Genomic DNA, 15,449 nt, shown 5'->3' with positions numbered 1-15,449 from the left:
AAATGAGGCCGTTGTTGATATATAAAAGCTAGCTTTATCTTCGTCAAGATGCCCGACTTCTCGATCGAGTCATATAAGCGATTCTTCTTCCTTGCTTTCCTTGCTTCTTCGCTCAACGATCTGGAATTGAGTTGACGCGAATTTCTTCCGTAAATCTTCAACTTCTTCACAAATCCTTTTATCTCGCATATTCCTTTCGACAATGGCTGCCCTCGTCTCGTTCGGTATCCACCCTTTTGGAGCGAGGAAAGGAAAGAGATAGAAGCAGTGAACAACAGGATGCGTCATACCGCATCCGATACAAGCAGGACCGCTGCTTGCGCGAGCTGGTTGATAGTTCTTGTTGCCTCGTTTTCCTCCTCGATTACCACCTCGGTGGCCTTTTTCCTCTGTAGCTCTCGCTGCGGGTGTTATTCTCGTTCTCGTTGTTATTATCTTTGTCCGAGGCGCCGTCTTGTTGTTGATTTGCGTTAAAGGCTCCTCGTTGGAAGCCTCTCTTCGCTGTCACTTTGGGCCTGGTGCGATCTTGCTCTTGCACCTGCTTAGCGAAGTCGTTATATGTGATATTCCCGGCTTCAATCCGGTCGCTATACGTTGTTCGTAGCACGGTTACCCACGCCGGATCAGCTTTATAAAAGGCGTCAAAGAAATCCTTAGTCCAATTGACTACATCCTTCGCAAATGTGAGGTTATATTGCTTTCCACGTTGCATGATAGACATCCACTGGGTTACCCAAGAATTGATATCCTTTGGCCAGGTTTGAAATTCCTTCATATGCATTCTATATTCTTGTCCTATTTGATGAGCAATCGTCATGGCCGTACGTCCAAAGAATTGCTTCAAGTTTTGATATCCGGTTCGTACGTCTATCCCTACCCCGAAGCACGCATCCTTGATATCGTTACTAACCGACGTCTGCATCCATTGTATAATGTCGTCAATTTTCTTCCGTTCGGCTTCATATCGGCTCTCTTGCGTTCGGTAATACGTCATCAGCGTGTTGAAGTGAGATAGCTCTAGCGAATATTCATCCTTCCATAGCTTGAGAGCTGCTTTCTCCGCTGAGGTTGCTGGACCGGTGGAAATAGCTTCATCCTGTGAAGCCTGGTCTCCTTCGGTCTGTGTGCTTCGTTCTCGGTCTCGATTTGTGGTACGATTCCTTTCTCGCAATGCTTCGATTGACGGGGGAGTTGGTGGTATCACCGTCATCTCGGGCCTCGTAGGCAGTTCCCTTTCTCCGGTGAGATATCCCATAAGATCCTTCTGCTCTATCTTGGAAAGGAATATCTTTTCCCATCTTTCCCAGTCGTTAGGGCCGGTGAGGGTCTGCTCGGTGGCAGGTTTGCTGATCTGCTTAGATAACATGTCGTTCAATGAATCCCGTGTCAATAACCTCAATTTTTCTCGATAAAGGTATCAGACTCTTAATTGTTGGAATCCACGTATATGCTAGTAAACGGGTAACATAGGTTACCATACAAAATTGATATGTGAGTCGATGTGTCCTTGTTGTTGACTATGTTGGGCCCCCACGTCGCCCTTTTTTTTTACTCGTTCTTTCCCCTTTATCGTGGGTATTTGCCAAGATGCTAATATACATTTTACAGCCTCTTATTGGCTGAAAGTCCTGACCGTTTTGAGATTAGCCTCGGTCATATTAGCAGGCTTCCAACAATAAACATCAATCAAAAAACCCTAAGTTAGATAGACTCTAGTTAATAACAGAAAGAAGAACGTGGAGAACGCTCCATTGAGAATCATCATCCCCCGAAGGGAAGCGTACAACTGATATATCTACTACTGCTCACGATCCTTGGCACCCGGCTCTTCACCAAGAGTTCCATTACAGACCTCAACGGCTGTTGGTGTTTTGTGTCATAGATTACCACGACACTGCCTTTTCAACCAGCTTAGGCTAATCATGTGCTAGCATAAGCTTTGATATGTAGCCAATAGAAAGTAATAATCTCCGATCCACTGAGCCAGAATAACACTTTAATCGCATAGCTTCAAATTGAATATTGATATAGGTATATTCATACTCATTATACGCTTAATATCAGTAGAGGACCAGTAGATTCTAACACTCTCCGATGCTAGCAAATGTATAAACTATTTTTTTTGTTATATTTCGGAGATTCTGACTACAGGAATTGCGTCTACTTCAATTCACTTGCCAACATATTGGCCCAAAACTATCGCGATGGGCCTTTTGCTATGGAAAATATAGGTTTTGTTACAATCAGCAAACAAACCAGCAGTAACCGTTTTTTTCTGCAAGCCTATCATTTGGGTCGATGTTACAAAGGGACGTCATTTTACTCCGCGCCAGATTCAGGAGCAGGTCCTCTCTCATAACTGTCATACAGCTGCGACATCTGGATCTTGACTAAGTTGCGGAGCTCCTCTCCTTGATATGTTTGTAGGTTCGTCTTATCGATAGTCAGCCCTTCCGCGCGGGAATCTGTGATTTTGAAGGTCGTCGTCGTAGATCGACCCCAATTTCTGATAGAGGACCACCATTCTTTCATGTCGTAATGCCAATCAACTTTGGCGTCAACCTTTATACGGCACAAGAAATCGAGTTCTGTCCAGGGCCGAATTAGCAGTAACATGCAGCGAATGTCTGGAGGAACCCCATCAAAACCTCGTTTCTCCGGCTGTTCGTTGGCTATCCAGGTAACGCAGTCCGTCATGCTCATTTTTCGCCCCATTGATCGACTTCTGTAACCGTTGACGGTTGCAGCGAACTCAAGAACACGCTTAGATTCATCTGTTCTCGCTTTCTCTGCATTGGCCTTTCCGCCAATGTCAGCGCCGCCAACATTGCCGCCTCCGTGAATTTCGACGTTGTATCGAATGTCTTCCTTAATTTGATGCTCCTCCCGGGTGCAATTGATCAGTAGCGGTGGACTCTCCGGCTCTATGTCAATAATCTGGGGGTGGAGCGCATTAACTGTGTCCTGAGCGCTGTAGAAGAACTGGAGCGAAACTATGATTTGCGTAATTCTTCTCCTATGACTCTCTGGACTGCTGAATAATTCGAATCCAATGAGGCTCGCAGGTTCGTCTTTTCCGTCTATATTAGCCGACCCGTGAATTTCGATTGGTGTGAGTAATGTGTAGCGGACGTGCGACTCGAATGGCGTCTCATCCCTAATCGGGCCTATGTAGGACCCTTGGAGCTGTGCCAGCTCTTGTGGGCTAGGTTGAAGGTGCAACTCGACAGGACCGGGCATGTCGAACATAACACTATCGTTCCTTACATCAAAGACGACTTCTGAATAGTATTATACATAGTCGAATATACGGCAGTTTTATACCTCAAGTATGTTTGATATGTGTAATGGAACTCTTGGTGAAGAGCCGGGTGCCAAGGATCGTGAGCAGTAGTAGATATATCAGTTGTACGCTTCCCTTCGGGGGATGATGATTCTTAATGGAGCGTTCTCCACGTTCTTCTTTTTGTTATTAACTAGAGTCTATCTAACTTAGGGGTAAACTATATTAGCTTCGGAATCACTAGTAGTCACGTGATGTCTTAACAGAGAACAACCACGCTGCCGCGGAACTCGTGTCTGCGATGAGGAAGATAACCAATCCTGATATCCTATAAGAGCCAACAAGAAAACGAAGACGTATAGCCGATGTACGTGGACCAATCTGCCAATCTGGGAAGTGATGATATTGTGTGTGTCTATCTACCTACGCCGCTGCATACATGATGTAGAAAGGAGGCCGTAACAACAGAGGGCCCGAGCCGCGATCCGCCATATGTATGCAGGTGCAGACCACCACTACAATATCTATTACAGCCTCTTGATATTGGCTGTTTTGTAGTTTTAAAGTGATATTATAAACAGCTTGTTGAGCAGTAAATAAGGCTTGGATTCAACCATATTAATAAAATCAACTTTTTCATAGCATTTCTATAGGCTCCTATAATAGCTTATAAAGCTCAAACTATTTGGAATAGTTTTGCAGCAACTAGATTACCTAGTTCATTTTAATCCAGATCGAGTTATTCAACAGCTTATAATTCAATTGAAGACACCAACACCACCTCCTAGTCGATCGAGCAATACACAATCTTCCTGTTTCCAAATACCACAAAATATACGCTAATTTGTACGTCAGTCAACTACAATTTAGAAGTGTATAAATAAGCGTACGGGAAGCCCAAATCAAGTGCTTGATCAGGCGATCATGCAGATGTTAAAAGCCTATGAAATGACTATAAATCATCTTCTACTCATGCAGAAAGAAAACTACGATTTACGAGCTGCGCATGAAAAAGATAAGCAAAAACGCCAAAGATCTAAGAAGCAGATTTCAATTGAGCAAGGGATTACTAGGGGAGAAGCCCAAGCGCTCATACAAGGCCAGGTTAAGGCATCTCATGCCGTTACTACTACTCCTGCTGCTCCTGCTAATCCGGAGCTCCCAGCTTCTCAACCAGTCGTACGCCGCCAATTTCGCTGCAGTGGTTGTGGTGTTGAAGGACATAAAATAAATAGATGCCCTAGTCGTACCAGTAGTTAGATTTTTGTATATAATTTGTATGTGGATTTGAAATTGGGATTTGAAATCAATATAGAGAGTTATTTTCGGGGGAGGTGGGCGGATTGCTTACTGATTACGTTACATACGAAGGGCATAGCTTACTAATTAATCTGACAACTATATTAACTTAACAGCCACTAGGTAGCCTATCTCCTAACTATTTACCTACATTCACTCCTTTGTCATCTCGTTTAACCTCAACTCCTCTCACTAGCAAATCCGCTAAAATGGATTCCAAGGAACAACAACATGATTCTGAACCTTCCACACTCCGTGAGGATAGCAACGTCCCAACAGCCTCGCCGAATGCCCCATCTTCAGAGAAACAGCAAAATGATTCACAGCTCCCCGCACCGCTAAATGGGGTTTTTATGGCGTGGCTACAAGTTGCTGGGGCCTGGACGATCATGTTCAACGTCCTTGGCTTGCTCAACTCATATGGTCAGTTTCAAAACATCTATGAGACGGATCTTCTTAAGAATGAGTCTGCTTCGACAATCTCATGGATTGGCTCGGCGCAGTTCCTCGTCTGCTACCTCGTCTGCATTTTCACCGGTCCGCTTCTGGATACAGGACACCTCCACCTCCTTCTCGGCATTGGGACCCTGGTCACTGTCTTCGGCTTAATGATGGTTAGCTTGTGCCATTCATACTACCAGTTCTTTTTGGCCCAGACCATCGTGACTGGCATTGGCTTTGGTCTTATCTTCTTGCCGGCTTCGTCAGTCGTGTCGCAGTGGTTTTCTACTCGCACTCCTCTCGCAATCGGAATCTCGGTGAGTGGATCAAGTATTGGTAAGTTGATGGTGCTCTGGGAAACGAACACGCAATTAAGGTTTCTTCAGGTGCTATAATATATCCCATACTGCTTCAACGCCTTACGGGACAGATTGGGTTTCCATGGACGGTACGTATCATGGGCTTCATGGTCCTTGGTACCATGCTCTTCGCCGCTGCCGTGATGCGAGTGCGGGTTGGGGAGAATCCACGAAAGAGAAAAGTTATCGACCTCACACATTTCAAGGACAAGCTCTACCTCATTGCTTGTCTGAGCTTCTTCGTCAATTTCCTGGGGCTCTATGTTTTCTATTACTATATCTCCCTCTATGCCACCGAAGTGGCCGGTACTGACCAGAGTCTTGCCAATTATCTCCTTGCCATCCTGAACGCCGGGTCCTTTTTAGGCCGTCTCATCCCCAACTGGATCGCCGGGCGCTATGGACTCATGAATGTGCAGATTATCTTCGGAGTCATTTCCAGCGCCTTGGCTTTTGCTCTCTTGGGCATTAAGACCACAGGCGGCGTCGTTGCATTCACTGTCGTCTACGGTTTTGTCTCCGCCCCTTACGTATCTCTTCCGATCCCGATAGTGACGAGCCTATCCCCCGATAAGAGTGTCTGGGCAACACGATTGGGAATGAGTTTTGCCATCATTGGCCTCGGTGCACTCATCGGCAGTCCTGTGGCGGGTGCTATTCTGGGGGACAGCAATAATAGGAACTGGGCCGGCCTGATTGTTTGGTGTGGAGTCATGTTCATCGTTTCCACCGCCATTCTCACCACTGTGCGTACTATGAAAGTGGGGTTCAAGCTCTTCGTGAAAGCCTGAGCCAGGAGGCGGAAGGATATCCCTCGACTGTTAGAGTTTCTTCCATAGCAATCTTTTCACAGTCAAACAGGCTGTGAGCCAGGGTTTTCTACAGTGCGGGGCAACTTAGATTGACTATGCCGAAACTGCTAACGCGAAAATTCAATTTTACTCACATGATCAGAAGAGCCAAACTACCTAGGTAATAATATATAGAGGATTTCTTGTAAACGAATAATAAAGCTTTATTTTGACTATTGTGAATTAACTTGTGACAGTCTTGGCCAAATTGATCCTTAGACTCCTGTGATGGTTGGACTTTGTATGGCTTCGTGCCTGGCTTTGTGGAAGTTCCCGTCATGTCAATGAGTTCTGCGGGATGCGCCCTTTATCTTTGTATCTAGATATTCACTAAGGAAGGAGATGTCCGGGATATTCCAAGCTAGGGATTACGTATGGCAGTTCTTGATAAGAAGCCAGATCCCCAGCTTGATTCCTGATCTCTCTTTACTCCTTCCTCATGCTTAGTTTTCTCGTCGTACAGCTACCCAATAGAATATTGGCTTGAGCACCTTCACAACTCCTACCTAGTGAGTGCAAAGGAAATAATATATTCGTAGGGTGTGGGGTTCAGGGCCTCATCGACGGTGCCATTTCCAAGATGTTATAATAATCTGGACGACCGTGGATTACAGTCGAGCCAAGAGATCCTCTTCTTTAACCTACTCCGTAATCCACGAAGCGCTACTGGCCTCGGGAACACACCCGATTCGGCAGATTGGACGGCCACTTCAAGGTTATGATGGTGTCAGACAATGAGCGGCAAGAGTCTTGGGCTGGTAACTAGTATTTGAAGACACATGAGTCACGCCCTAGCTTATAGGTAGATCAGACACTTCAGAATCAGATCCCCATATGAGAGTGGTAAAAATAACGACATACCCCTGATCAAGCAGGATCTTTATAAACTTGAATACAGTGTCGAGCAAAGAATATACTTCCGCCTATTTCATTCAATCTACGCGGAAGATAATGTTATTGACATGAAGTTTATTTTAGCTTCTGGGCCTAGGCACCAGTACCTAGTGGAGATAAGTGGCTATGGAGAAGGTTTCTTACAGATCCACATTCATGAAAATGCCAGCCCGTTTCTATGTTTCATTATAGCACAGAGTTGCCCCTTTCTAGTAGGGCTATCGTTTTATTTGGGCTTAACATAGATACTCTTGAATTGGGCCACAACGAATAGTCAACCGAGTGGATCTCCTGAAGGAATGAAATTCCATGTCAACACTTACTACTGGTAGAATTTGGGTTGACTTGCGATTTGCAGCTGTCTTTCAAGCACTCAGGTGCTCTCCCGCTGGTCAGCATCTCAACTAACGATATCCTCCTTATAAACAGGCTCAATAAATGAATTATTGTAGATTCTATGTGCTCTAATATGCCTTTCTTACCTGTTTTATCAAGTTGGCCGAGCTAAATTAATACATACTCTCCGGTTCTTCTTATCGCATATTTAGAACAGCTCTTTGGGTAAGAAGTAATTCTACTATTTCTAATCTGCCCTAAAGAGCCTGCCTCCATGAGCGCAATTCTTCTGTTCGTGTTCGTGGCATTTATTTTAGCGCCATAATGAAGAAGAGAAACCATGTACAAATTTCTCTCTCGTAAAGCCATATAAGACAGGTGTCTCCACATCAATCATAGTCGTGAAAATTAATTTGTCAGATTCTTCCAGGTAATTCTTCACTTTGGATACATTCCTGCTTATATAATCAGATATGGACGCTCCTTCAAAATCTCTATTATCAAGTTGAATGTTGATTGTTTCAGTACAATTGTCAACGGAATTCTCATACAATTGAGACTAGTTTGGGGTATCGGATATGTTCATATTAGAAGATCTCTCCTCCTTATACTCATCTCCCATATACAGAAGAGTAGCGATAGTAACAAAAGGCGCTCTATATTTGTCAATCTCATAGGTAACCGGAAATCTAAATTGATATGAAGGCCATGGAGAGCCACAATGTCGTACACGTCGTGCGCCACGGTATGATACGAAATTATGACGATGGGGCTCATCGCAGTGAGGGTAGAGAATATAGAATAAGTCCACGGAACGACCTCAGCCTGAGATGTTCGCCGGAAAGACATTCGATACTCCGTTCTGAGCTGTTGCGTATTTTCATCCCCAAAAATCAGCACATATTGGAAAAAGTACAAAGCAAGCACCAACTCAGCAAGAGATCTTACAAGATGATGTATTTGGAGCTATCGCCTGCCTCCTTAGTAGCATTTCTATCTGGAATAATTGATCCTTTTTATACATGAAATACTCACAATTTCGGTCATTTATCCTGCACTCCTATGTCTCCGACTCCGTGTAGAAATGTTTTTATAAGTGCTCCGATTCCGTAGGAAAAGCACTCCGTTTCCGATCCAAATTGCAAACCTTTCCTAGTCAAATACATTCTTTGGCTATCTAGATTAGGATTGGCGCGATTATCTCCAACGGTACACGCTTTTATACTCTACTACGTAGTATAATTTTCTGAGGGTGTTTTACGCTAACCTGCATAAGCCCACAGAGTTCGACGGCGAATTATGCCATTGCTGCCATTGATGAGACAATTGTCAGGCCGTCGCAGCATGGCCATTTTTTTCATCACACCCTTAGGCTAGCATAAATTATTGTGGGGGCCATAGGGGATTAGAGATCGCGTATGTAACTATAACAGAACTAAAAGTGTACGAAGTGCGTACTCTTCTTTTTTCTGATGGCCAACCTTAAATAGCCCCAATCGACGCCATACGAACTCTTCTCATCGTCTCATCCACCATGGCAGCGCCCTCCAAACCTTCAGAAACCTTGGTCTTATACGATATTCATGCACGCGCTGCAAGTGCACCGAATCCCTGGAAATCGCGATTAGCGCTGAACTTCAAAGGCATTGCCTATTCGACAACATGGGTCCCTCTTCCCGAAATCCCTACAGTCCGTCGCGCTCTTAAAATGCCTGCTTGTCACAAGAACACCGATGGCAGCGGCTACTATACAGTCCCTATTTTGATTGACCCCAACACCAACTCTAAGATCGGGGACTCTTTCGATATTGCAGTATACCTGCAAAAGACATACCCAGCCTCGGGTGCAGGAGATCTGTTCCCTCCCCAAAAGCTCGACTTTGTCTTCGACCGGTGGTCTACCTTCCTAGAGTCACTTGGAAAGAAAAAGGCCATCGAGTACGGCAATTATGCCAACTTCAACACTCAAGTCGAAGCGGCATTCAGTGCATATTTCCTTTTAACAATGGAGAACCTACCTCTTCATCCAGTCACCGCTGAAGCTACCAAGGCAGAATATGTCAGTCGTGCTGGGTTAACATCGTGGGATGGTTTTACAATGAAGGACGAGGACCGAAAGAAAATGACACGGTCTCTCCACGTCATGCTGGGTGAGCTGGGAAAGTTATTTTCTAAAGACATTAGCGGGCCGTTCCTGCTGGGCAAGCAGGCTACCTATGCTGACTTTATCGTCGGTAGCTGGTTGCGCCTGATGGCTGTGTCTCTCCCTGAAAATGAATGGGAGGATGTTAGAGCCTGCCATGGGGGTATTTTTGGCCGGTTACACGATGGCCTGGAGAAATATGCGAAAGTGACGTAGAGAGTCAAGTTAATTCCCGCTTCCATTAAGGAACTCGTCCAGGTAGTATTTCGCAAATCCTCCCTTGTTTAGAGAGAGGAAGGGGGAATGGAAGTATATAGTGGATGCTGATTAGTTAAAACAACGCTCATCGTTCTCCCAACTTTACCCAGACAAGATATATTAATATGATGAGCCATCAAAGAACCTACAGCCTAGCTCTCAATAATAGCTTAGTATGCGTCTCCGTAAGAATGATTCATATCGTAAGGAGGGTCTTGCGCCTGTTATGGATGATTGTGGCCAACTTTGTAGAACCAGATGTAACTCTATCTCTCACCTGATAGATGAGGGTCGTTTGCCTGTTATGGGCTAAGCTTGACATATTGAATATAGTTGGAATACTTGACTGTAATTCGTGCCTAATCAGTAATGCCAGATAAGATTGGATGATATACGCACCGGGTTTCTTTGTGCTGCAATCCAGGTTTGATTTTTTGGCATATATTATTCCATGCCCACGGGCCCTTTCCTGTGTTCTGGGTGATCAAGACTATGCATATGATCTACTATTGATTATGACACTATAGCTAGAGCATTGTACAAAGAGACAGTGCTTTTCTTATTAGAAAACCGAAGCAGTCTCACATTAAAGTCCATAAAGAGAAAAAAAGATTCTCTTTGACGACACATCTTTTATTTTTTAAACTCTCGGGCTCCACTGCGTGACTCTTCAGGCTACCGGTAGTTAAAAACTAGAAATTTACGTCGAACATCAATTTCGAACCCACGAGAAGTCCTTGAATGAACTAGAGTAAGCAAAGATTTGCACCTAAAGTGATCTCATATGTCGTGCATAATACTCATAACGCTTTCTGTCCTGTCTGTATCCACGGATTCCATCACCAGAAAGGCTTTTAGATACAAGCGAGACTAGGTATCTACCTTCGTAACTTATCAAAGCTGTCGTCTCGTTAGTGTATGTGATCTCAACCTTAGAAAGCCATATACTCGCGAAGAAATAATTTTATATTATGCCGTGGGTATATGAGCTACCTTGCAGTATAGTCACCAATCAATGTTGCTGTTAAGGAACTTCTTGCTAAGTACATCCCACTCAACTGAGTGCCAGCACAAAGTCTGATGTAATATATAAGTTCTATTATTTATCTCCATTCTATTTGTCAATGGATGCACCTGTGGATGGTCCTTGTTCCTGCTGTTCTCGCCGATACTCCTCTCGTTTGACATATTGCTCCTTCAAATCCCACCGCTTCGCGACATAGGCAATTAACAACGTCAAAACGATCTCCACAGCAAAAAACATGGCGGCTAGCTTGTACCCAATGGTAAAACGAGGAGATTGTGCCGTGTTGTATGCCAAAAGAGGCACCCAGGCATTGAAGGTGAAGGCCATTGTTTCTACAAAGCCGATGATGAGAATGCGGTGCTCTGTTGAATAAGCACATGTCTCGTTAATCCAAGCAATGATCAAAGCACCGGCACCGGTTTCGAGGAAGGTGAGAATCCATCCTGTCATCATTACAGGAATACTATTTGCTGGCCAAACCGAAAGGATGATGGTTCCAGTAAGGGCAATCATTGCGGCAAAGATAACGACAGGCCATCGCATCTGCAAAGCATCACTGGCCCATGCATACGACAGCGTGAAGATTATTTGCGCTCCATAGCCAGCTGTGGGAATGAGGTTGACTTGTTCAACGCTATAGCGGCCCGTTGATTTCAGCCAGACGTTGAAGTATGAATATATCCGGATTCCGCAGACGTGTGCAATAAACAACAGTGAAAATAACCATGCCGCCCAGGTACGACCGACATCGAGGAATGTGCGAGGTGTAAGTTTTCCTGGAGGAGCACGTCAGCAGATTTCATTCTGTTTATCAACAATTCCCTTTCCTCTGGCTTGAGCCATCTGCTGCGCGTGTTTGATGGAGAATCTGGAATAGCCCAATAACCATACAAAGCGATGGGAATTCCAATGATGCCGTCGAAGATAAAAAGCCACTGCCATGCTGACAACCCGCCACGGCCATTCATTCCCTTGTAGAGTGCTGCTTGTAGATAGCCAGAGAACATCTGTGCGGCGCTGGAGGACGCTTGAAAGATACAGCTGCGCTTGCCAAGCTCTGTAGGTGTATACCACGATCCGAGGAGCGACATGATTCCCGGGTAAGCAGATGCCTCGAGTAACCCAATAAAGAATCGTAATGTATAGACTGTGGTGACATTCTTAGCACCGGCCATGCCAATCACCAGGATGCTCCAAATTATTTCCAGGGTCGGCAGCCAGATACTTGGGCGAACTCTGGTCAAAATTACCTGAGAGGGAAGATTGCCGATGATATATCCAATTGTCCAGTAGGTCGTAAGATAGTTCAAATCATTTCCGCTTAATTTGAGATCTTCTTTCATTCCCGAGACGTACGCATTTGAAACCTGTAAATTCCAGTAAAAAATAAATTAGAGTGAATTCAACGGTTAAGACTGTGGAAACAGCCGTGTACGTACGTTGGTCTGATCAAGGTATTTGATAAAGTAGGCAACACAGGCATAGGAAAGAATCCACCAGTCCAGCTTCGCAATCAATTTTCTCTCTTCGGAAGACTTGTCTAGCGAATCCCAAATAATGCCTAGAATTCTCCTGCTAAGAGGCAGTCGCTGGGGAGGTTGATATCCATCTTCACTTTCTGAAGTAGCAGTGCTGATCATGTTTCGGACCGCCTTGTTTTCGACATCTGGCACCGACATGTTACTTGAAGTCTTATTTCAGCCTTGGAAACCCGCAAGTGTGAGAGTTTTCTTCGGCTGCTGGTTTGAAGGCTTTAGTGCTGCTCACATCCTTAAGTACTAGCTGCGAAGACAGTTATACAGAACAATCGCCCCCGGCAATCATACCTACGATATCAAACCGGTTAGAGAGAAAACATACCGCGGGGATGCGATTGCGACATCGACGATAGCGATGAGTTCAACAGCATCATTCTACTCTTTCTGTTGGTTGCTGCGCAGAATCGGGATATTTTTTTGCTTATCGTGAATCGGAGCTCCTCCGCCTTGAGTTTCCACATTGAGACGGCTATCGGGAGGTAGTGCAAATCCCGACCGGAAAGAACGCCGAGTCGTGATTCCTTATCGATAAGAAGCCGGACACTAACTATACAAACTACTACTACACACTCTGTGAATACCTAGAAATAATGTACAAATTCTTGATTGGAACAATGAGTTTCCAAATCTTGCAAGGCAGGAAGAGCAAGACTAAATAGCAATATAATCAAAGAACGCCAAGACCCAGGTCGTCCATAACATCCAGCCACAAACTCATCCCTCGTCCTGATCTATCCGCCGACACATCAGGCTCTGGGAATTCGCTGGCTGCAATGGACGCCCTCCCATAGTTTTCGGAGGGAGACAATCTGGAGCCGACGCCAGTTTTCATCAACCCAGCTGTCGACTCCAATTCTTTCACGGCATAGGCATATATAGTTGTCTCTCCTAACGTGTCCTTGATCAATTCAAGGATTTGCTGACGAATTGTCTGCAACGAAGGCAACTGCTCATCATTCAAAGGAGCATCAAGAACAGAGGGTGCCATCACAGCATCGAGAACGGGGTCATAGTGCCGACTCAAAGACTCAAGACCTTGGTCTGGGTGTGTAGTCACGCACACAAAAGGCGTGGATTGTTGTGCGGCTACATAATCGACGAATCGTCCAAAGATATCTGCGGCCCGCTTTGCGACTTTCCAGTCTTCAGAAAAGGACTCCATGATCCTTACGCACAGGGCCATGTGGGTCGCGATTTCATACAATTTCGATTTACCTCCTGTCGTGGATCTAGGGGATGTCGACGACAAAAGCGATGCTTGAGTGTCATGTTTACTATGACGATGTACGCTCCCGGCAGATGAGATATGATTGAGCCGCCATACGTAGCAGTAGAAAAAGGTGGCACCCATAATCAAAAATCGACATAAAGTTACCCAGTTCAGCGGAAGGTGATTTTGCTCTTGTAAGACGATACTGGAGTGCACGTACTTTCCTGCAGCTGCTTGCAATTCTTCGATCTCCTCCATGGAACGGTCTGCGTTGAGCCTAGATGGGCTATATAACAACACGTAAAGATTTTGATAGCGAACGTTGTGCCAGGTAATAGTGTTATGAAAAGGCAAATGATCATTATCATTCATTGCGGAACTCGACATGAGACAGCCTTGCGTATACCAGTCATCTATCTCCCGGCGCGTGTCTTCATAATAGGATGTTGACATGGACGGGGTGATCGCAGCCAGTCGCTGTGAGGATGATAGATGGATATTTTGCATAATTTTCCCTTCGAGACGTCGCAGAGCAACCACGTGCCGGTTGACTTGTAGCGTCATGGCATAGTAATATCGATCCGGGGACGCATATTCGTCGACAGTGATGCTTGGCAACGGAATGGCAATGTCTTCATCGTTGATACTAGGTGGAAGACCATACGAGACGCTGATCATGCGATCTAGAACATAAGCCGACCAAAAAAGCCGGCGACGACGTTCTAATTCGACTTGTGAAATCTCATATGAAGAGCCGCTGTCTCGTATGAGGCCCATGGATATGACCTTGCGAGAAAGAATCCCCACAATGGACCCGGGTGGTATACTATTGGCTTCAAAAAGGGAATACAATGCGAGCAAGGTCAGAATCTCTACAGATGTGAGATCGTTCTTACACAAACACTCATGGATGATTTCCTTCTCCGGTATATCGAAAAAAGGGACAGAGCTAGTGGCGATTTCGTTCACTCGCTGCAGTGTTGTGCGTCCAATGGCCATCACAACGGCCAGGCGGGTGGGAATACATGCTATCTGCAGGAAAGCCGTGTCGTCGGTTGCCGGTCGGAAGCATGAGTCCAGTGACTGTATCACTTGCTCGCGATCAAGAAATGGATAGGCGCGATGAACGTGCCGGAAGTACGCATCTACAAGGCGGGATCCTGTGGCCTTGTCAAGAAGAGATGGCGAGGTGGGTGTGTCTGGAATATTTCTCTCCGTTGTTCCAAAACGAGCCGAAGATCCCTGCTCATGATTAGGCCCAGACCAAGGATGACTTCGGTCAATCGATGGCTGCTCGGCGGCGATAGGTGGCTGAGCAGCCGGAGGTACGGTGAGATCATGGCCAGTCTCAATCAGTTCAACAGGCACTGCATTGGGAAGTCGAGCCTCGTTAACAAAGCGAGAGAGCCATAAAATACGTTCTTGAAGCGCCTTCTCGCGCTCGTGAGCCCTTTGAACGGACTTGGGAAATGAGCAGGGTACCCAGGCCGCGATACAAAGACCACACGCGCCTTCAGCCGCCGTACGGGTACATTTCTTCTTCAGTCGTCGACATCGCTCACAGGCCGATTGCGCGGGGTGACGGGAGGACGCTTCGGAGTCGTCTACTGTCGTAGACTCTGACACGGAAACAGGTAGCTGCTCGGAATCGGTGGTGAGATGTGATGGTTGTTGTGCACAGCGGCCGTTTCGTGGAGGAGGCTTAGAAACGCGAAACTGCTGAAACGCGCCCTTCATCGTCGGCGAGAGCCCCGCCACTCCATGGCGAACCTTGACTGCGACTGAGAGAATAATATGTGCCGCGGTGGAT

General features: G+C 45.6%; 6 protein-coding genes across 6 annotated transcripts; 2 read left to right on the top strand and 4 right to left on the bottom strand.

The window, feature by feature from the left end:
- Positions 1–364: 364 nt before the first annotated feature.
- On the bottom strand, positions 365–1,366 carry EYB26_006317 (uncharacterized protein; the record flags this gene model as incomplete). The annotated part of the gene is made up of 1 exon (XM_054265593.1): positions 365–1,366. One exon carries the CDS (start codon positions 1,364–1,366, stop codon positions 365–367), a length of 1,002 nt encoding a protein of 333 aa, XP_054121568.1.
- A 953-nt stretch (positions 1,367–2,319) lies between these two features.
- Positions 2,320–3,240, bottom strand: EYB26_006316 (uncharacterized protein; the record flags this gene model as incomplete). Its single annotated transcript, XM_054265592.1, has 1 exon — positions 2,320–3,240. One exon carries the CDS (start codon positions 3,238–3,240, stop codon positions 2,320–2,322), a length of 921 nt encoding a protein of 306 aa, XP_054121567.1.
- A 1,551-nt stretch (positions 3,241–4,791) lies between these two features.
- EYB26_006315 (uncharacterized protein) lies at positions 4,792–6,173 on the top strand (the record flags this gene model as incomplete). Its single annotated transcript, XM_054265591.1, has 2 exons — positions 4,792–5,359; positions 5,410–6,173. 2 exons carry the CDS (start codon positions 4,792–4,794, stop codon positions 6,171–6,173), a joined length of 1,332 nt encoding a protein of 443 aa, XP_054121566.1.
- Positions 6,174–8,997: 2,824 nt separating this feature from the next.
- On the top strand, positions 8,998–9,822 carry EYB26_006314 (uncharacterized protein; the record flags this gene model as incomplete). The annotated part of the gene is made up of 1 exon (XM_054265590.1): positions 8,998–9,822. One exon carries the CDS (start codon positions 8,998–9,000, stop codon positions 9,820–9,822), a length of 825 nt encoding a protein of 274 aa, XP_054121565.1.
- Positions 9,823–10,978: 1,156 nt separating this feature from the next.
- On the bottom strand, positions 10,979–12,570 carry EYB26_006313 (uncharacterized protein; the record flags this gene model as incomplete). Its single annotated transcript, XM_054265589.1, has 3 exons — positions 10,979–11,667; positions 11,778–12,258; positions 12,331–12,570. 3 exons carry the CDS (start codon positions 12,568–12,570, stop codon positions 10,979–10,981), a joined length of 1,410 nt encoding a protein of 469 aa, XP_054121564.1.
- Positions 12,571–13,096: 526 nt separating this feature from the next.
- Positions 13,097–15,376, bottom strand: EYB26_006312 (uncharacterized protein; the record flags this gene model as incomplete). The annotated part of the gene is made up of 1 exon (XM_054265588.1): positions 13,097–15,376. The coding sequence occupies one exon, from the start codon at positions 15,374–15,376 to the stop codon at positions 13,097–13,099; it is 2,280 nt and encodes a 759-aa protein (XP_054121563.1).
- Between the last annotated feature and the right edge of the window lie 73 nt (positions 15,377–15,449).

The sequence above is a fragment of the Talaromyces marneffei genome, chromosome 4 (genome assembly GCF_009556855.1).
Source record: "Talaromyces marneffei chromosome 4, complete sequence".
In the NCBI taxonomy this organism is placed as follows: domain Eukaryota; kingdom Fungi; phylum Ascomycota; class Eurotiomycetes; order Eurotiales; family Trichocomaceae; genus Talaromyces; species Talaromyces marneffei.
Note: the sequence above shows the minus strand (reverse complement) of the source record. Positions and strands in the feature narration are given on the sequence as shown.